At 45.9% G+C, this 21384-nt stretch overlaps 1 protein-coding gene across 1 annotated transcript in view; it reads left to right on the forward strand.

The window, feature by feature from the left end:
• Nucleotides 1-910: 910 nt before the first annotated feature.
• ADCY5 (adenylate cyclase 5) overlaps nt 911-21384 on the forward strand; it is a 204863-nt gene continuing 184389 nt past the window's right edge. Inside the window, exon 1 of the mRNA XM_005519647.3 lies at nt 911-2187. Coding sequence (XP_005519704.3) covers nt 1186-2187 — 1002 coding nt within the window. The 5' untranslated portion in view covers nt 911-1185. The remainder of the gene's footprint in view (nt 2188-21384) is intronic.

Here is a 21384-nt window from a genome sequence, read left to right on the forward strand (position 1 = left end):
GTGCTCGATGCCGCCGCCCGTGCCACGCCGATCAGGAGGGGTCTGGTCCCGGTCGGGAGCCCCGAGGCAGCGCACGGAGCCGGCCCCGCTGGCCGCGGGCGGCGCCGAAGGGGTTAAGGCGCCCCGCCCCGGGCGCGCGCATTGGCGGGGCGGTGGCCAATGGCGGCCAATGGCGGCGGGCGGCGGCGCGGCCGCGCCAATGGGGGCGGGCGGGGGCGGGGCGGACGGCGCGCGGCTGAATGGGGAGCACAAAGCGCGGCCGGGACCCGCCCCGGGGGGGCCGCGCGCGGGGCCGCAGCCCCGCTCCGCCGCAGCCGCGCTCCGGCACCGCCGCAGCCCCGCCGGCAGCGCGGGGGAGGCAGCGCCGAGCCCCCGCCCCTGCGCCTGCTCGGGTTTTTTGGAATTTTTTTCTTTCCCCTTACCCTTCCGTTTTTTCAGATTTGCCGGTTTCTACCCTCTCCCCCGGTGCCGGTGAGAGAGGCGCCGCGGCCGCCGGCAGGCACCGCGGCGTAGCGGGAGCGGCGGCGGGGAGCAGGAGCGGCGCGGCTGCCGCCGGCCGTGCCATCCCGCCGGGGCTCCGCCGCTGGGAGGCGAGGCGAGCCGGGAGCGCCGCCGCAGCCCGGTCCGCCCCGGGCAGCCCCTCCGCCGCGCCCCTCGGGCAGGGGATGCTCCCGCCGCCGCCGGCTGCCGCATCCCTGCGAGCCTGAGCCTTCGCCAGCTCCCCGCCGACCGGCCAGCGGCGAAGCGCCCGCCCTGCGCCCGACCCCGAGCGGCGGGGGCCGGGCCGGGGCGGGGCGGGCGCGCTGCGATGCGGCTCCCCCGCGGCGCCCCGAGCCCCTGCGGCCGCCGAGGCGCGGCTGAGGGCGGGCGGCCGTGAGCCGGGGGCGTCCCGGTCCCCCCGGAGCCGAGCGCGCCCGGCGGTGTCGAAGTGCCGGGGCCGGCGATGGCACTGCCCTGAGCGTCCCGCCGGGGACACCCCGGCTCTGGGGACGCCCGGCCGTTCCGGAGACTTTGGGGGCGTTTGCGGGTTTTGCCTTATTTTCTTTCTTGTTTTTTTTCTTTTCTTTTTCCCCTCATTTTTTTTTTTTCTCCTTCTCCGCTGCCTTTTGGTGTTTTCTCCCGGCGGCTCGTCCCCTGCGCCTGCCCGGCGGTCATCCCCTCACCCGCGGCCCCGTCCCTCAGGGCATGTCCCGGTCCAACAGCGTCAGCCCCCCGGGCTTCGGCGGTCCCGCGCCCTGGGCAGGCACCGAGCAGCACCGCTCGGCCTGGGGCGAGGCGGAGGCCCGGGCCAATGGCTACTCCTACCCGCCGCCTCCCAACAGGTCCTCGGGCAAGAAGGCCTCCCGCATGTCGAGCAGGTGGAGGAGCGAGGAAGACTACGAGCCCCGGAACCGCGGGGAGAGCGGCTGCAGGATGATGAGCTTTAGGTCCAAATCCGCCTGGCAAGAGCACGGTGACGACAGCCGACGTCACCGGTCCCGCCACCCGCCCGGCAGTGATTCCCCCGCTGCCCCCAACAATGCCAGCCCCCGGCAGCTGGGGGAGCAGGGGGAGGTACGGCCCCGCTCTGTGGAGTTGGGGCTGGACGAGAAACGCATCAAGGCCAAGATTGAGGAGCTGGAGGAAGAGGACGGGGACGAGGGGGACTCCGAGGCGGCCTTCTCCATGGGCAGTTGTTGCAGTAGCCTGCTGCAAATCTTCAGGTCCAAGAAGTTCCAGTCTGAGAAACTGGAACGTCTCTATCAGCGCTACTTCTTTCGGCTAAACCAGAGCAGCCTCACCATGCTTATGGCCGTGCTGGTGCTGGTCTGTGTGGTCATGCTGATCTTCCATGCCGCACACGGCCGCTATGAGGTATCCTATGTCGTGGTGCTCTCCCTGGCCATCGTGCTGATGGTGGTGCTGTGCATGGTGTGCAACCGCAACAACTTCCACCAGGACCACATGTGGTTGGCATGCTACTCTGTCATCCTGGTGATCCTGGCAGTGCAAGTGGTAGGGGTTCTGCTGGTGTGGCCCAGGAGCGCTTCGGAGGGCATCTGGTGGACCGTCTTCTTTATCTACAGCATCTACACGCTGCTGCCGGTGCGGATGAGAGCTGCGGTCATCAGCGGGGTGGTGCTCTCCGCCATCCACCTGGCCGTCTCCCTCAAGATCAACGCAGAGGATAAGTTCCTCCTGAAGCAGGTAGGCAAGGCTTGAGTGATTTGGATGTGTGCTCAGCATTGAAGGGCAAGGGAAGTGGGGTAGTCTGACTTCCATAGGCCTGCCTGATGCTGGAAGGCTGACAGGACTTTCAGCTGAACTCCTAGGTTACCTGCTAGGATGGGATGGTGTGCAATGTAATGGCTAGCCTGTAATCTTGCTTTTTTTTTCATAGCTGTGGCGTTCCCTCGTTGCTCCAAGTTAAGACTCTAAACACACAAGAAGTGTGCCTTACTGGGTTCCCATAACAGCTGCTCCAGCAGCCCTGCTAGCGCCCTTCAGTTGTATTTAATGTAAACAGCCCTGTGCTAAGCACACCTGTGGAACAGTATCCAAGCATGCTGCTGTTTTACTGAGAAACGTGTATAAAGTCTTGTTTTTATCAGGTAGAGGTTATCCTTGTGTGCCACTCTGGGTTTAGTGTTGGCACAGAGCTTAGGAGTCTTAGGAGAGCATGCTCCACGGGAATGTGGGGTAGGCTTTTTTGGTTTAGCGGGAAGGTGTTTTGCTCTGAGATGTGCTGGAAATCAATATGGTGAAAAAGCCCAGAGTTCCTGTACAGGAAAGATAAAAAGTACAAAAAAAGAAGTATAAATGCAGGTTTTTATTTAGCTGTGATACCATGTTTAACTGAAGCAGTTCGGTTCATGGGAACAATAAGACTATTATCAAATGCATTACAGTGCAATTTTTAATTACCATATCTGTATAAACAACGGCAGTACAAGGCGCCACTCTTCAAGCGAAACAAGCAGCCTTGGGACTCATGCTTTAAGCTTACCACACATAAACGTTGCAGCTCTGAGGCAGTTGTCATCCTTCTGATGTGCAGGACTCTGAGCAAGGATCAGCCTTTCACAGAACCAGCCCTGATGCTTGTGTGTAACCAGGGATTGTTTATTAAAATCAGGTGTTTGGTAGTTTTATAGCCCTAACACGTAATACGAAATAAAGCCTCGTGCCTGCTTTGAGTCTCAGTTCTGGGTTGTTTTGAGTTCCTCCTATTGCAGTGGCAAGAAAAGTTATAGGACTTAAATAAAACCTCACCAGGATGAGGCTGTCACTGTTCTGCTATACAAAATAGCCCATGAAATTATTCTCTTCTCCCCCCTGCCTGGTTAAGCCTACTTGGAGAGTTTCTGGCTTTGTTCTTAGTTTGCTACAGATATTTTTATAAACTGTACTTGACATATTTTTCTTATGTTTGATATAAATGGCTTTTTGTGCATTTCCAGCAGAGCATACACTGTGAGTGGGACAGTTGGTGTTTTTCTGCTTGACTTGAAAAAGTTTGCTAATGGCCTCAGCTCTTCCCCACTAGGGATCTGATCTTGCAAAACCTCATGTGTGCTTTTTTGCTTTATAAACTGAGTCTTCTCCTGTTGAAATCGGTGTGTTTGGAGACTGTATCCTTACATGTCAAGGCAAATCCCGTCATGATTGTGGCTAGATTTAGCAGTCTGTTATGAGCAGAGTTTGGAGGATACTAACAAATGAATAAAGTATGTTGGAAAACGTTGGTAACTGTATTTTAGTGGGAGGGAGCCTAAATTACAAAGGCCAAATGATTGACTCCCTCAGTAGAAAATTTGGAACAATTACAGCTCCCTCCCTTTCCAAACAGCAGGTTGTTTGTAAAGAGGTTGGCTTGTGTATGAATGTGCACTTGTCAAAGAAGCAGCATGGGCAATAGGTGATGCTCAAATCTGTGCATTACACAGTTGCTTTCGCTTTCACAGTAATGCTGGGGTTTTCCTACGGTTTGGCAATTAATGTCCAGTTAATTAATAAATGTTCAGGAGTGTCCTAGGAGCACCTTTACTTTGTCTTCAAAGGCAGAGCGTCTCTCCACGTTGCCCGTTCATTTTTCCTACTGGCACAGTCTCTATCTTGCTGTGGTCTACACTGGCATAGCACAGGCTGAATTCAGTGGGGTTGTACAAGGCCAAGCATCAGATTCCTTACACGTTTGTGTATGAACATGAGCTGCTATCTCTGGCTGTCTGGTAGAAAAATCTGTTCTGCTGAGCACATTGCCTCACAGCTATTAACAGGCCTCCCTCACTGGGGCTGAATCTTGTTGCCGTGGAAATCCGTTGTGTTCAGCTCTGCCCCCCTAATGCACGCAAGCCCCATTTTCCACCTTCAAACTACCAAAGGCAAAGGCAGGTGAAGACCAGATAAGTCAAGAAGAGGGAGTTAAGATGTTTTCTGTGACTTCACACTTGCAGTCACATCAGCCTGGGTTTTGTAGAGCAGGAGTGGATGTGAATGCGTTTGTGACTATGTGACCGGATGGTACTTTACATCCAGCAGTGACAGAAGAAAGGCTGCTTAGGATGTATATCACCTTTCCTCTCTTCTCCATGGCATTTTAAGCTATAATACTTAAGCAAGTTTTACTTTGTGGGAGCTTTTTTTGCTTTTAATCCTCTCCAAATGGTTTCCAAACCAGGAGAAATCATACACTCTTATGTTATGATCCCCTGACATTTAAAGCAGGGTGACTCTTGTGTTGACTCCTGAGCACTTTTATAAGGCTCTGGAGCCTGTTAAAAACTCCTCTTTCTCAAGTGAGTGAAATTCTTGGTAGTGGTCCATTTTGGGGGAAAGGCAGCTTCTTGCATTCCTTAGCTGAGGATGCATGAGTTTGTCTGAATTATCTTCTCCTATCATTGCTGTATTTTTCTGTCCCCAAACTTTCTGGTCCAAGGCTATGTTAGACTTCATGGAAGAGTTAATGCAGTCTGCTGTTTCTGAATCCATAAGGTAACAGGAGTAAAAGCACTTGTCATTGTTCAGTCTTACCTGAGCTGGTTCTTAAAATAATTCTTCTGGGGTCACTTCTCTTTGCTACCTGGAGGAGTCTGTCTGTCAAAAAGCTGAGTATAGTTGGTAGCTCTGCGAGTCTGATCAGCTGGAGGCAATGATCTTGGTTTCTTGAAGTAAGGTTTGATTGGAATGAAAAAGTGCTACTTACTGCATTATATTAAAAAGTTATCCAATGCTGAGGGAGGGGAGAAAAATCCTGTATTTGAGAATTTACTTGTTTCCAAAGTCAACATGCTGCTGGAAGCAGAACACAGTGAATAGGTGATGCTCCACCAACTACAATTCCTGACTGCTTAAAAGGGGGATTTTCATGTGTTCCTGTGATCAGTTAGCTCTAGAGGAACTGCTTTTGGATTTACTGGGGAGGGGGGTGACTGTGTTTGTCTTCAGGTTGATGTCCTTATGTCATTCTGGGACAGATTACAAATATGTTTCACTGCATGGAAATGTGTTCTCTCTGCATGTATCTCTTTTCAGGCCAGCCTTTTCCATGTGTTGGCTTTGATGCACTTTCAGGCTCTGAAAACACACTCAACTAAAATTCACGTAAACATTACTTTACATGTGAATGAGGCTTTCTACTGCTTAACTGAAAAAGAAATGTACTATTTATCAGCAATCTGCCTTGCATTCAGAGCAGAGATAACAGTGAGATTTATTCTCTGTGGATCGGAGCGAACTGCCCAGCTGACCCACAGGCTTGTACGGGCGCATGGGAAGAGGTTCAGCCTGTGGCTTGCAGATGCTTAACTGAAGTCATGTGAGGAGACAGCTGCCCTCAGCATAGATAGTCTTGAGTAAGCACTGGCGTTTTTGTAAGACTATGGGCTAAGGGACAGGGAATTTCACAAGAGAGTTTACTGGACTCTGATTCAGACTTAAAAAGGGATGGGGATTGTGTGTGGGAGTGGGTGGGGGACCAGGAGTAGGGGTAAGAACGTACATACAAACATCAAACAAGCCCATGGACTGAGGTTAGATTTAGTCCTATTTTCCCATCCAAACCTGTTTTATTGTAACTTTTTGAGGTTCCTTGTTCAAGGATACAGTTAAGTCTTTGTTGTTTATTAACTCAGGGCGAGTGGGTGACTGTTACTGTACCACAAAAAATAAATACCTTTTTTTTTGTTTTGCATCAGTAACCTTACTGAAAGAGAAACTGAAATGCACTGATCTCTTTTCTCCCCAAATACTACTGCAAACCTGCAAAGGATCTCTGATAGCAAAGTTCTGAACTACCTCAGCACATATCTTTTGTTTGTCTCTCTGATTCAGGGCTCCTTCTTGCTTGATCCTTTTCCATGTCTCCATCATAACAACATAACATTAGTATTCCTTATCCTTCACTTCAGAGAAGTGTGTATGTGTTGGCCATTCTCTCTGGCAGTGCATGTTAGAGGTAGATGATTGATCTGCACCTGCATGGTGAAAGTGTAGCATTTCAGTTTAACCATTCCCCAGATGTTGGTATGAAAGCCAGTGTCTCTCCTTTTCATAAATAAACTCGCTTCGGCAGGGCTCAAAACAGTTTCTTACTGGAACGGAATAGACTTGAATCTTGTGGAGATCTCCTAGCACCTCGTAGAGATGCTTTCTAGTTGGCAATTTGAATGGCATTCAACAAGAAGTTAGTCACACAGTAGGAGAAGTACTGTATGTTCCATCTCAGCCTCAGCATGCTTAATATATGTAAGTGATGACTGATTTAGAGACAGATTCTCAGCAGTGTGTTAATCAAATCCTTGCATTGTGCTTTCATTGTCTTCAAGAAGCATTGTCTTTATTCATCAAGAAGAAGAGATGAACTACCTGGAATGCAGAGGGATCTGTGTGTCAGCTCTCCTGTGGTTATGCGCTGCCTTTTGTACTTCTGTCACCTGGAAAATAGATTTGAGTTTGTATAGGATGGGATTTTTAAGGTGCTCAGCCACATGGGGCCAGGTACTGGGTGCCTCAGACAGCACTTAATGGCCTGTTGTGCATAAACATTGATACCAGTAGGGCTCTCATGCAGTAAGAAGAGCTCTAGTACTGCTCACTACTGAAGAATCTGCCTGCACAGCAGTTGCACCAAAGTTAGTGAAAACTGATTTGCGGTCTTCTGTTCAGGGAAAAAATGGCAACCTGAAATATTCAGTAACTGTTGCATTGTTAGTTGCCTCCCTAGGGTAATTCTGTAATAGAAGTAATTAAGTAAATCTCTGAGGTATTGTGTACAATTTAGTCCTTTGTAAGAATATTGTCATTATCTCTTGGCCATGTGTTGCTTGAGCTTTACAAAAGCGTATGTTTTTCTTATCTCCTAAATTACCCTATGATCCTGACACCTCCTAATCTATCCCCTTGCTTTATCCTCCTTCCCCACACGATGAATTAGTTTAATATTTCACTGTAATGTTCACCAGTACCAAAACCTGTTAGTGTGATAGAGTGCTGTGTGTCTAATTTCTCCATGTTGCTAGATTCTTAATAGGTTTGTTGTCTTGATAAACTGACCTGTTTGAGTAATTTCTCTCAGCCTTGTGGTAATAATCACACTTTTATAGCTGGCTTGGATCTTGGTGAATTGAAGACAAAAACATAATGGGGATGGTTGAGGTGTGTAGCAGAAAGACTTGTCCTTCTAGGCATTTTTACGACATGCTTGAAAAGGCAGGGTATACTAGTTCTGGTTATTTCTGGAGAAGCGAAGATACTTTGGAGCAGCATCAGGATTCATGAAGGTACAGGAGGCGGAAGGATAAATTTCCATGCCCTAATCTTACAAAGCAGCCATTGGTCTGTCCCTTGGTGTCTTGGGCATGACGGCTTAGTTTGACACCAGTGTGACCCCTGTTCTCTGTCAGAGACCTGTCCAAGTCAGGACATCTTATTTAGGTGGCCTTTTGTCATGAACCTCATTCAGATGATTTATAAACCTGAACATCAGTGGATATAAAATGCTGATTATCCTGGTGCTAAAGGCTCACTGGAACTGGTCGTGCCCTCCTGGAGCCTGAATGGCTCAGTGCTTCCTAAATGCCCTTTTGCTCTGAGTCCACTGTTGTGTGGGCAGCGCTGCCAAGGTCTGGGGTGGAAGAGGACTGGGATTCAGCCCAGCTGGAATGTGAACTTTGGGCACCAGGCTGTTCTCCAAATGCATTCAATTTGTGTCTGATTAGCTAATCTTTCAGTCATGTACCATGGTTCCCTATCTGTCTCTAAGAAAAGTGGAACAATCGCTAACGTTTTAGCCATTGCAGTAGTTGGAATAGTTACAGTCTTTCAGGAATAGCTGGTTTGGTCGTCATATTTTGGTACGACTGGGTATTACTGTCATTTTCTAACTGAACTAAAAGAACTGTGTTTGTATCCTGGTAGAAGATGCAATGAAAAATCCCAGCAACAGCTGAAGAACTGAGAGGTAAAAATCAAAATTATTTTGACAGCAGATTCTGTGGTAAAGTGATCCACCCTGTAGCTGGTAGTGGCTTCTGAGAAACTGTGGGATTTTTTGTTTTTCTGTTCTTTTCTTTTACATTGTCTTCTGGTTTTGGGTTTGTTTTTTTTTTTTAATTTTTGGGGTGTTCTTTTTTGTCTTGTTTTGGTTTTTTTTTTTGTTGTTTTTTTTATTTTCATTCTTTTTCCCTGTGCAGGTGGGTGCGGTTCAGAGAAAATATCCACTTTTTTTTGAGGAGGCAGAAGACAGGGCTCCAAGTTTTACCAGCCTTGGGCAAGGTTTGTCCTCCTGTATGCTTTTTACTATAGGGTTTACATGGCATCTTGCACAGGTAATCTGTACCCAGAAGAGGTAGTGCCGAGGGAGCTGGAGTGCACCAGAATCTCCCTGGAGCCTTCCAGCCACTACATGATTTCATGGTGTGCTACATGTTGGTTTTTTATGGCCCAGAGGGGTAAGACGGTGACAAAGTGTGTGCAAGGAATGTGAAGATTTACAGCTTCTGGGAAGTGGGTGGGGTTCCTGTCTAACTGCTGTGTGACTTTTTCATCTCCTGCAAGTTCTGTGTTTTGATGTGGGATATGCTCAGTTTTAGTTCCTTCCCTCCCTCTGAAGTCTAGCCTAGTGATCTGAACTTGTGATATCTTTCATCCATGGGATGCTCTTTCTTCTTTTTGTTTTGACATTGGTGATATTTTTTTAAAAAAATATTTTTTTTGTCTCTACCTGAGATGTGGCCTGCTGCTGCCAGAAACTTGATTCATTATTATGGAGTCCTTAGGCTAGGTAAAAACCCAAGGCGAAATCTCATGTGAATGAAAAAACACAACCCCAAAGATATTAAAAAGGATAATCTAGTTATGAGGGGGTGTGGGAAACAGACAAGAATTTTAATATTTGTCTCCTGAACTCCTAAATGTTCTCACCTTATCATAAGAAAGTTTGAAGTTTCTAGCACTTAATAAGGTCACACATAAAATAGCTGTCAGGCCAAGACAAGACTCAAAATGCTTTTTAGCACCTGCAACTGGACCACTCCCAGTGAAACTCTCCGTGATGTTTTATGGTGGTGCTGACTCTTGCTGGTTTCATCACTGGCAGGTACAGGAATGGCATCATTCAGCACACCTGCAGTAGAATTTAGCATGAGATGGTCTTGTTCTGACGCTCTGAGAAATGAACTGAACACAGTTTAAAGCTCTGCCTTCTTCTTCTAGTCTTGCTCTTGAACATTTGGGAAGCTCTGTCCCACCAGGAGCCTGGTAGGTAGACAAGCCTGTGAACTGCTTCAGCCAGACAGAGTTGGTTTTGTACCACAAAGATGATGTGTTTACAATTGGTAGGACCCCCCACAGCTGAAAATTAATGGGCATCACCAACAGTATTGCTTCTGGTGCCAGGCTGGTCTCCCTAATGCCAAGTAGGATTTTTGTTACAGCACTCACTATAGAATGTTTCATTGTATTGTCAGGCTTTGTTCTGCAAATAAAATGCCATTATGTACTTTTTTCTTCTTATTTATATGTCACTAATGTAATTGGCATGTATCTTTATTCCCTTCCCCAGACATCAGGAACACAAATAATATTTGTGTATTTAAGATTTTATCAGGACTGTCTGCAGTGTGCATTGTATAGTCATCATTTGTGGCTTCTCCTACTTCATAGCAGCAGAAATAGCAGAACAGAAGAATGTTTCAAAGCATCCTCAATCCTGCCCTGATTTTGTTTATAATTCCTTTACCTAGACTGCGTCTTCTGCAGTTTGAGTGATGAGTTTCCAGATGAAATATTAAACTGCCTTTTCTTTTCATGAAAAGTTTTACACACCCATGTAATACCCATCAATTTTTTTACTGTGAATTGGGTCTTTGTGGTATTGCCGTGCTTGGCTATCATCCTGTGTTTTCCTGGGAAACTTTGCTTTTGGGAGGTTGAGTTTTGGGAATTAAAGCTACTCTTCAAATTCAATATACACATTCCACTAGTATCAGAGTGCATCTTTGCAGATGGTAAACAAAGGACTGTGCTGATGCAACACAGAGGGAATAGAAATAAAGAAAGGTTTGTGTTTCCGCTTTCTTTTCCCCACTGACATTAGAAATTGATCTCTCAAAGAGGCAACTTACGCAAACTGTTTATTCTTCAAATATGTTTGCAGCTTGTATAAGACATTCTGTCTCACTTCATAGTCAGAAGAAAAGGCTGTGACATTGCTTGCAAGGATCTGTCATAAAATGTTGCTGATGCAAACAGTTCCCTGGCTGTATCTTCCCTTCCAGAAAAAGCCTTGCCTCCTTCCCTTAATTCCTTGCTCTAGACTAAATGCTACAATCACTGATCCCTGTGTCCCTCTCACTCTGCAAACTGAATTCTTAGAGCCCGCGATGTGGTAAGGGACTACTCAAATCAGTATTTCTAAAAACAGTAGTTTGCTGGTCAGCCCACAGATGACAGAGCTCCTCAGACATGCATGCTGAGTGATGAACTCTTTCCATTTTCTGGGAGGTCCCAATGGCAGCTTTCTCTGTGTATTCTTGCTTAATGTGTGGGTATTTATATCATTTTTTATACAACGCGAATTGCACAAATCAGGGGACCAAGCAACAAGTTATTAATGAAGATGTTTAATTTCTTTTTTTCGGGCAGGTAGTTACTAGTAATCTCATAGGGGAGAGGAAGAAATGCTCTGTGCTGCAAAGGAAAGAGGAGGCTCTGCAGTGTGGTGGGAGAATGTGTAATCACAGTGTCAGTCTCACTCATGCTGAAAGCTAAATTCAGTCTTTCAGACCGTTGAACACGAAGTAGGTTACTAGTGTGGGAACTGCTGTTGAGTGGTGAGCTCTCTGGATCTTAAGGCCAGGATGGACTTCAGAGCTCATTTAACAGTACCCACTGAACAATTCTCCTACACTTTAAAATTTCTTCCATTCAGATGGTATGGGGGAAAAAAAAATGTTAAAATGCTAAATTGCATACTATTTGTCAGTTGAAAAAGCAATCTGCAGTGATTTCTGAACTGAAGGTGAACTGAACCAATACTTATTTTTTCACCTCTCCTCTTAGTAAGACAGGATTTTAATATCCTGTGATGGAACATATTGGGGATATTTCTCTGCTCAAGTTGGTGGCACCTACTTAGATATAACACAGATGGAGGTGTTAGTTGTGAAGGGGTTCTGACATCATGCCCAGATTTTGTACTGGGTAATTACGTTCTTGCCTTCTTAATTGATGTTGAATATGGCATTTTTATTTGCTCCATGTCTATTCTGGACTTTATAGCAGTACACCACCAAATAGATGCTGTGCATATGGGTTTACTATCATATCTGAGAAATCTGCAAGGCTGTTGACAAGCCATTAAAATGAGGGACTAGAACTCAGGCTTTTATCTTCTTTGTTGTGTCGGTGTGCTAGAACAAGAGCCACCCCCTTGATATGACAGATGTACTGATAACTTTTGAAAGGTACAAAACCAGAAATTATATGATTGAAGGATACTTCCAGAGCTCAGATATGCCATCCTGCTGCACCAAGACAAGACCAAGTCAGCCTAAACCATTTGTGGCAGGTACTAATCACAGACCTGTGTGAAAGAAGCTCTCCTTTGTCTATGTGCTCCTGGAGGTCACAAAAGTACTGATGTGCTTTTTAGTGTGTTTGTTTTGTTGGTGTTTTTCTTTAAGCAAATCAGTAAGCACAGCCCTGGGTAGGAACAGACAGTCAAGAAGAGCTGTCTGTGACTAGAGCTCTCTGGCTGCTCTCAGATGAAACTGGTGCTGTTTCCTTGTCTCACCTGGCTTTAATTCCCATCCCACCCAGGGCCTGCTGTTCTCTGTTGTCACAAACATGACATCTGGCACAGCTGGGTCTCACTCCTGAGAGGGGCCTTCCTGAAAGCAGTGCAGTACAAGCAGTAAGCTTGAAGGTTACACATCCTTTCACAGGTGACCTTTTCAGTGCCTGGCCCTTCTCAGCTGTTAGGGTAACTGTATTTGGGAAGCTCCTTAGAGCTCCACGCCTGCTCCAGGGACTCTTAAAAGTGTATGCCTTTTGCACTGTGGTTGAAATGACTGTGAACAAATACTTAAGGAAGTATTTCCTGAAAATATTCTCATATCTCAAGAGAGAAAGTTAGGAAACTGCAATTTTGTTTTTGTTTGTTTGTTTTGTTTGTTCTTTCTTCCCTAAGGCAGGTAAATGAGTATCTGACTGTGTCATGATGCTGAAGGTTTGTCCAAGTAATGATGTCTAGGAAAGGTAACACTCTGGATTAGTTAAGCCACAATATAGAGCCCACTATACAGAAACTGTAGTCCACTGCTGAAACCACCTTACTTGTCTATTTCAGATGCAAATGGACCTAGTTAATTTAATTCACTTCCAGAGGGAATGCAAACTAAATAAAGTCATGCTTGTTAAAAGAAGTGTTCTCACAGGTTTAAATAATTTTCTTCAATTTATTTTTATGAACTTTTCTGAACAGACCAATCTTTACCATAATATCTTCAGGCTAAGACTGTAGCTTATGTAAGTGAAGAGTACTTTATACTATTAACTTAGTGCATTGCTCTTGTATATTCTTTTAGAAGAGATAGTGTAAGTCTGTGCTACATTCCTTCCCCCTTGGCAAGGTTTGGGGCTGGTTGTGGTATGGGACAAGTCAGGAGAGGAGCTTATCTGTCATGTATAGCCAGCTCTTGGTCCCATTTCCAAAGGTGCTTTTCAGGAGCCAGGTCACAAGTGTCCCCTCTGTGGCTGTTTCTGTGCAAGGGGTGACTGCTCACCACTCCTCCTTCCCAAAGAAATTATGTGCTTTCAGAGCATGACCTCTTGCTCAGGGCTAAGACCAAACTTTTTCACTGGCAATTCCTTGGCACCTGAGACCAGGACAAAATACTGTATGTCTAAGATCCCAGGCTGCCACCTGGAATGCCACAGAAGTGGCAGGTGATGCTCTTCTGTGCCTTTCCTGAGAGAAGCTCCTTTGGTTTCCAGCAGCTCTCCTTCTGTTTAAGCCATTTGCAATACTCCATACGCTATTGAGGCAGTGCCTTGCTGCAACATGAACATATCTTCTGCATGTCAAACTTCATGGGGAGATGCTGTGACAGCTCCCTGCCTGCCAAACCTCCTGCTGAAGCTTACTGGAGAAATATTGTGCTCCCTTCAGATGGGTGGCGTTGTAACATTGGCTCGCTCATTGAAACAGCATTTGGGTCTGGGCAGAGTGAAAATGTTGATTTCCTTTCAGTAGAAGAGAAAAAAGCCTGAGGGGTGCCTTCTGCACAAACAGTGGTCTTAGGCAGGGCTGCAATTTCCAGAACTGAGTCAACTATTGAATCTTAATGGCCATAATATTTACTTCTTCCTCTGCTATTCCCTGCCCAATTAGATCTAAAAGGAATCTTACCTGTCTTTGAACCATACCCTAAATCGTTGTTGCCTTGTCTAGTTTTTATTTAGCACAACAAGAAATGAGTTGGAATCTAAATGCCTCCTGCCTATCACCAAAAATACCCTTTTCCCTCTGGCTGCTTGCAAAATGCCTTTAACTCCCCTCAGGGCTTTTCTGTATGAAGGGACATCTGGTGTAGAACAATAGTGCCTGATTTGCACTGATCAATCCTCATATTACTGGGAGGCATCTGTCTTGTACACCCTGCAGTGTACCAGAGACATGCTGGTGGAGGATGTGTCTGCAATGTCTCCTGTATCTCTCCCCAACCTGACTTCTCTGTAGGTCCCTGGGAAAAAAACAAACAAACAAATGGGAAGAAATACTGTAAAAAAACTTAGTAGTGAGAGGTGCATTTCCTCTTCTTCACTTATGTTGTAATGGATCATTGAGTCTGGTTTTCCAGGTTTTTTTAGTTGTGTGTTTTCTTCAGCAGCAATACCATTACTGTCAAACAGTAAAACTCGGTAACTGAAATGTTTTTTGCAGCCCAACTCACCCGAAATTAGCTTAGCCCATATATTTGGACCAAAATAGTCTGGGAGGTGCACTTGCACACCTGAGCAAGCAGTTTAGGGGGGTGGGTATCATCTAGTGAGAAAGGAATGTTAATGAGCTGGGAGCAAATGCAGCTGAAGGATGTTAGGGACATGTTAACATCTCGATAGAGACATATGCTGCTTTCATACTTTGATGGAGGGAAGGACATAAACCCCTTTTTTGTAGAATCACAAAATGGTTGGGTTGGAAGAGACTTTAAAGATTACCCAGTTCCAACACCCCTGGAATGGACATGGGCATTACTAGACCAGGTTACTTGGATCCATATCCATCCTGGCCTCGAACACTGCTGGGGATGGGGCATCCACTGCTTCTCTGGACAATCTGTTCCACTGTCTCACAATTCTGTTTTTCCAGGAAACTCTTAAACAAACAGGAGAGAGGATGGCCAAGCATGATCTGTCCACCTGCTGCAGTCCTCCCTCTCTCTGCTTTTTCCTTGCTTTCACCTCCTCAGTGACATAAACAGCCCAGGAGAAGTCCCCAGGCAGTGCAGCTCTGTGTTCCTACCACCAGTGTTTATTTTTCTGACCTGTGCAGGTAACTAGGATGAGCCCTGACAGCCATCCTCTGTTACTAAGAACAATCAAATAGTGTTGCTATTACTGACAAAAGAAAAAGCAGTCACAGAAGGTGGCTGCAGGATAGAGCTCCATTGCTCTGTCCTCCAGAGTGACAGCAGGGAACAGTTGGTTTCGGTGCCTTTTACTTTCTCTTACCTTGGTAAGAAGCTCCAAACTTTAATGTTTTGAATATCTCTGGCGGTCTGGTTAAAGTTTCCTTTTTGGTCTCTAAGTAAGCTGCAGTAGATAACTTTATGAAAAAAAACAAGACTGTACTGATTCCTTCCATTTTTCTTTGGTACAAGTGGAATGTGTGGTGAGAGCATGATCCAACAAGTGGTACTTGGAAGACTCACCTACTGCCTGGGATTCAAGTAGTGCCCAGTCCCTTGCACTTCATGTGAGGGCAATTAGCGCACGTGCATGGCAATTAGTGCTGCAAATGAAGTTGACACGGGTATATTCTGCCTCTTTAATGGCTTGCTTTTCTCCTCTGCCAAAAGAGCAACCAGGCAGTCTCAAAGGAACCTGCTGCCTTCTGATATTTAATTTGCTTCAGGCTTACGTTGGCATCCTGCCTCCTTCTGCTGCCGCGCCTGGCCCACCTGCCTGCTCTGCTACCAGTGCTGCAGAGGAAATGATCCCTATTTCTGGCAAATCAGGCCATGACTTGCCCATGTGCTGCAGCTGGGCCTCACAGACATCCAGCACCATCTCTCCCTGATGTGCTTTGTCACTCCTGGTTTCTGACCTCCTTTCAGCAGAACATTGGGCTGGTTTCTGATGAGCTGCGCTGCAAGTGGCGGTGCCTGGCAAAGGAACCTGCTGGTGGGAAACTGCAGAGCAATTCTTCTGTTACCCATCTTCTTGAACTAACTATCACAGGGAAGGAGGCCTTCAAATATCAGTGATATCCAGTGTGTATTTGTGACCAGTGATGGCTCTAGAGTGTATGCTGGGGTACAGATAGCATGTGTATAAGTCCCATATACATGAAGTCATTCTTAACCAAAATTTTAATTGTTCCAGAATATTTTTAAAATGAAACAGAATAGGAAAAGTCTGGGGTAAAAAACCTTGCATTTCAATACTCAACGATTATAGGAAAAGTAAGAGATTAAAATACTAGAAGAGACCTACAAGTCACTGACAGGAGGGGGAGGGCATAGAAGTGTAGATGGGACATGTTAAATCGATAATGAAGTTTTGGCGCAGGCCTTCCTGTGTGGCTTTTCTCATTGTACCATGGACCAGACATCTAGGTTTATTTTTGAATGCTTGAAAGGTCATATTTTTAGAGTGTCTCTTCATAGGAAGCTGGTGGTTTAGGATGTATATTTTTGGGGTTGAATCTGGTTGCTTCCCCAGAAGCAGGACATGATTGCCCTGGATGGAAGTATGTAGAAAACAGCTTTGCTTTGAGCAGATGCTGTAGGCAAGAAAAAGTTCAGCATTAGTCTCTGTAAAATTGTCTTAGAGAATCCATCTACTGGAGATAACACACCAGGTTAATGGTGTTACTTTGGGAGCCTTTCTTATGCACCACTGATTACTGAGACAGTTCAAATGTGGGTCAGTTGTTCTTTCTTTCTAAGCAGAGTTTGCACAGAGTAACATGAAAGCTGTTGCTTTCTAGACAATGTGGATCAAGTGCTGTTTTGCTGAGGAAATCAGGAGGTTTTTCACTTAGCTAGCATTTATACTCAAGTGTTTCCCAACTTCCTTGCACCAAGGTCCTGGGCTGTTGTGCTGATGAATAACATGCTTTCTGGAACAGAAGTGTGCATTGAGCTGTGATTTTGGGTCATCAGGAGCACTGGCTCATGTGATTCAGAGGTGGATGGAGTTCATGAAGGATGTGTAAGCCCAGTCATCCTGGATGCCTTCAAAGCAGCTCCAAAATCCATGACAAGCAGGTGCCCCAGGAGTGCTTGGTGACTTCTGGGAGTAGCAGGGTCAGATGGACAGAAACTGTGTTGGGCAGGACAGTGTGTTCCTTCTCATGAAGGAGTGAGCATGTGGAACAGACTGTGGTTGAGGAGGTTGTGGGGGCTGGAATATTAACCATGGGGAAAATAATCCTGGAGGAGCACATTTATCCATGCTGGCACTTTGCACATATGTCATGATGGAATTTTTAAAGAAGGCCCTAAACAAAACAGCTTTATGGAAGAACAAAACAGCATTGTCAGCAATGGCCAAGGAAGCTGTGCCAGCACCTCTTTCCATATCTCTGAACTGGTTCATGTTCTGGGGCTGTTGTTTGCACAGATGCATGTGTTAGCATCTGCCTTGAAGGTGCAGAAAAGGGTGGCTGAGCTTTGTTTCCACTTAGCTATGTTTACTAAAAGTTACTTCTTTTTTTGTTGTTGTTTTCAGACCAGAATAACTTGTCCTAAGGGAACAGTGTATGGTATAGCAAGTTTGTTTTGTTTTGTTTTATTTTTTTTTTGCACAGCTGTGTTTGTGAGCATTGCCTTTATTTGAGTCTGGAGGGCTGCATTATAGCCCTCTTCAGTGATCACGTGTCTAATCCAAGATTTGGGGCTGGCGCAGCCCCTGAAGCCAGCAGAATTCCTCTCTCTGCTGGGGTGTTCAAGGACTGTGATGAAGACACTGGTCTGATCCTCCTGGATAAGCATGCACAGAATTTGTCTGTCTTGATCATGGTGAGGTCGTGGTACCAGAAGAAAGTGTGTTGGGTTATGTTGTGCAGCATCTCATATTTACTGAAGTGAATTTATGGGACAGCTGGCTTGACCCACCTACCTTGCAGTACAAAGGGAATAGTTATGGATTCCTGAGGTCCTTGGCGTTCCAGCCTCAGTAATGAGGGAGCTTAGGAGAGGTCTGAGGAAGGAGCAGAACCTTCTTGCATCCTACTGGATTGGTTGAAATGTGAAATGAAATTTCCAAAGCTATTCTTTCCTGTGGTGCCTTGGCTCTCAGCATGGTATGCCTCAGGCATCTGAAAGTTCCCAAGTGGTTCTTGTGAATTTAGACATCTAAAATCTTCCTAAAGAGCATTTTTCATTGACTAAACAGTGTGACTGCCTCCTCTTGCCTCTAGCCATTTCTACAGAATAAATAATAAGCTTGTGGGCTTCTGTGTTTCCTACTGTTCAGTCCAACTTTTGAATGTAGCTGCACTTGAACAGGCATGAGCTGCCTGACCACTCCTGCATACCACAGCATGCTGATTACTGATGTGATCTGCAGTGGAAATTGGTGTGGCAGCGCAGAAAAGGTTCTCACAGCGCCTTTGACTAAGCTCTGAACAGCAGACTTCTGCTAGGAATTAAAGAAAATACAGTAGACTTGGAGGGTTGGTGTCTGGTTTTGTTATTTGTGGGAATACAACTTTAAATTTGAATGTGTGGGAGCAGAAGGGAAGAGGTTACTATTGAAAATCCGTTGTGTGTTGGACTGAAGAGGAAGGGCCTGGTCTGTGGTGTGCAGGTAAAGCATGAGCACTGAGAGGTGCTGATGGCTTCCCTACAGCTTCCTTGCTGAGTTCTGTGCTTGCAGTCCTGCCTGCCTGTTTTCCACTGTTCTCCACCCCTTCCGTGCCATCCATGGAAAAAGAAGGCAGTGGCAGCTCACTGCTGAGAAGTGAGATATATGGGATGGTGGAGTTAGGTCTGTGGGACCCTGGGAAGGGTCAAACTGAAATTGGGGTGCAAAAGAGAGTGTGTGTGAGGAGACAGGAAACACCTTTCTGAGGTGGAGGAGGCTTGTGGGCCTGTATGGAGATGGCAAGGACAACAGCCTGAGAAACCAGGAGGATCAGTGGGATGGTGCATGGAGCTGAGGAGAACAGCTGTGAGATGTCATTTGGAGTTATTTTCAGAGTAAACTCTGTTCTTTTGAAAGCAAGGATCAGTGTTATAATCTGGGCCGGATCAAGAATTTTTTGAATTTTCTTCTCTCCCTTGAATAAAGGAAAAAACTACAAAGAAGTTGCAATTAAAATGAATTGTGAAGTGTTAACTGTTGCCTGCGGAGCAAAATCTCATGAGCTAGCTGAACTAGCAGTCTGCTGTGTATGATGTAGGGAAGTGCAGAGTCTTGGCTGTGGCACCAAAATGGGCCAAGTGTGCTCAAGACCTGCCACGCTCTTGGTAGGGGGCTGTGGGTTTATGACACCAGGCTGAGTGGGTAATGTTTGCTCAATATTGTATGAAAGAGGATTCAAAGAAGAGGGTGAAGGGAAAAGAGGACAAGGGTCTGAGTGGAAGAAACACTCTGAAAATGAGACCCACAATGTCTTGTCACAGATCCTATATTGGGACTAAGACAGAAATTTCCTGGCACACATGTGCTTGTCCTTTCTTCACGTGTGACTTCTCCATAACAAACATCTCTCAGCTGGGACTGACAATGGAAAAATTGTAGGAAACTTTCACTAAACAACTTGGTGGTAGGGCTACCTCCTGTTTTGAGCTTTTCTGTTTTAAAGGAACCATCTGCTGTATAACTGTAAACACAGCAGACTGCCAGCAAGCTCAATCATCCAAGGGTTAGTATCCATCTAATGCACGCTGCTGGCAGATCCCTGTGCCCTGTCTTTGTGTTGCTGCCACTACCTCTTCTTCCAGGCTCCAGGCCTGTGCAGTTGGACAGAGTTAACTTCGCAGATCAAGACTTGCACGTGCAGAATTACCAGGAGCAGGCAGGCCTGGGAATAGGTGAAGCTGGGTGTCACCTGGGCCGCAGTCAGGCTGGATGTTCATGCGGTTCTGTGAGTCAGTCAGCACGACAGCTGAGCAGGTGTATTTCAGTTTCTCTTTTCAGTGTTTTACACTGTCTAATCAGGTCAGAAAACCTTCAGGAGGCAAAGCAGAGTACTCTGCAGAATACTTTTCCCTCTGCTTGCCCTTGCCCAGCAGCACAGATCAGTAGTTATGTGCAGCAGTGTTATTTGGCGGGCATTGGATCTTGTGCTAAAGCAAATCCTGAATGTGGGGTATTGAGCTTTTGCATAGGGTAGGCTTCACACAACTTTCTTCCCATGCTTTTATTGAAGTCATGTTTTACCTGCTGATGCCTCTTCCAGAAGGAGCAGCTGGAGACTGCCAGGGCTAGGTGGAGGGGAGAGAGCTGCTGAGGATGAAGGAGTGACAGCTTAGTTCATTAAGACAGGGAACTCTGACTCCTCCTCTGTTGGAAGAAGTGCTGGTCAGGGATGTGCTTGCCAGACGTGATTTCTCCTCAGGAGAAGAGAAATCTCCTGGCCTGGTTTAATGCACACTATGAACCTGGATAGCCTGGCACAGCCACCAAATGAAGCATTTGCTGTGGCAGAACAGACATCTTTGGGGCACGTAGAGACCCAAACCTGGGAACTGACTGGATCTGAAATTGCCTGAAGAAGGGAAAGAAGGGTAGTTTGAGATGATACAGGGGAAGACAGGACACATAGCATGCTTGTTAGTGCTTGTGTGGGTGAAATTGTATTTGAGCTCAGTGTGAGAAACTGGCCAGAGCACAGCTCTTGAAGTGGTTATATATGGTTAAATGCATCTAACTAATGGGATCTGACCTGGATTGCATCAGAGTAAAAGAGGAGAAAGCAGTTAACACTTCCTCTGTTAACAGGTAGGCCAGATCGTAGGGCTTGAGAGGGCCCAAGTCCTCATGCATGTCTTTAATTTAAGCCCTGCTCTCTAGTAACTCGTTTTAATTTATCAATTTGATCTTTGTTAAACTGATGAGGAAATTAATGCATGTTTATAGAGTCCATGCCACAACTGATATGAAGAGCAGCTGGTTAATGTTTAGCAAAGTTCTACTGAAGATGAGGAGTGGTATACAAGTGCTGTTCTGATTGTACCATGATTGCTCTTGAAAGAAAAATGCTGTTTTAAAGAATGCTTTTGTCCCCTTCATCATTGTCCTTACAATCCCCTTAAAATATCTCTACCCATACATTCACCCATTGCCTAGCTAATACAGAATTAAAAAAGCAGAGGCAGGTATCCCTACAACCTAAAGAGAGAAGGAAGTCAGGTGAATGAAAGCTGGAGAGAGCCAAGCTAAGAAGCATGCAAAGTGACTCAGATGGCAGAATGCCCCAAAGGAAGCTTTCAACAAGGGTGATTCATTAGCAGTCAAAGAGTCCTTTTTCTTTTCCTGCTCTGCTATATTTACATTTTGAAATGTGTGCACATCTCATGGAAATGGCCTTCCTAGTTCAAGTGTTGTTCTAAATGGGAGAAGAGAAGATTTTTGTGCTTTATGTTTGATAGGCTGTGAGGCTTGGAATAAGCTTTCTTTAGGGAGATACTTCCATGTAGTCGGTAAGGTGTTACTAAAATCTTGTGC

The sequence above is a fragment of the Pseudopodoces humilis genome, chromosome 8, assembly GCF_049639895.1.
Source record: "Pseudopodoces humilis isolate 2021_Gansu_Grassland_sample_001 chromosome 8, ASM4963989v1, whole genome shotgun sequence".
In the NCBI taxonomy this organism is placed as follows: Eukaryota; Metazoa; Chordata; class Aves; order Passeriformes; family Paridae; genus Pseudopodoces; species Pseudopodoces humilis.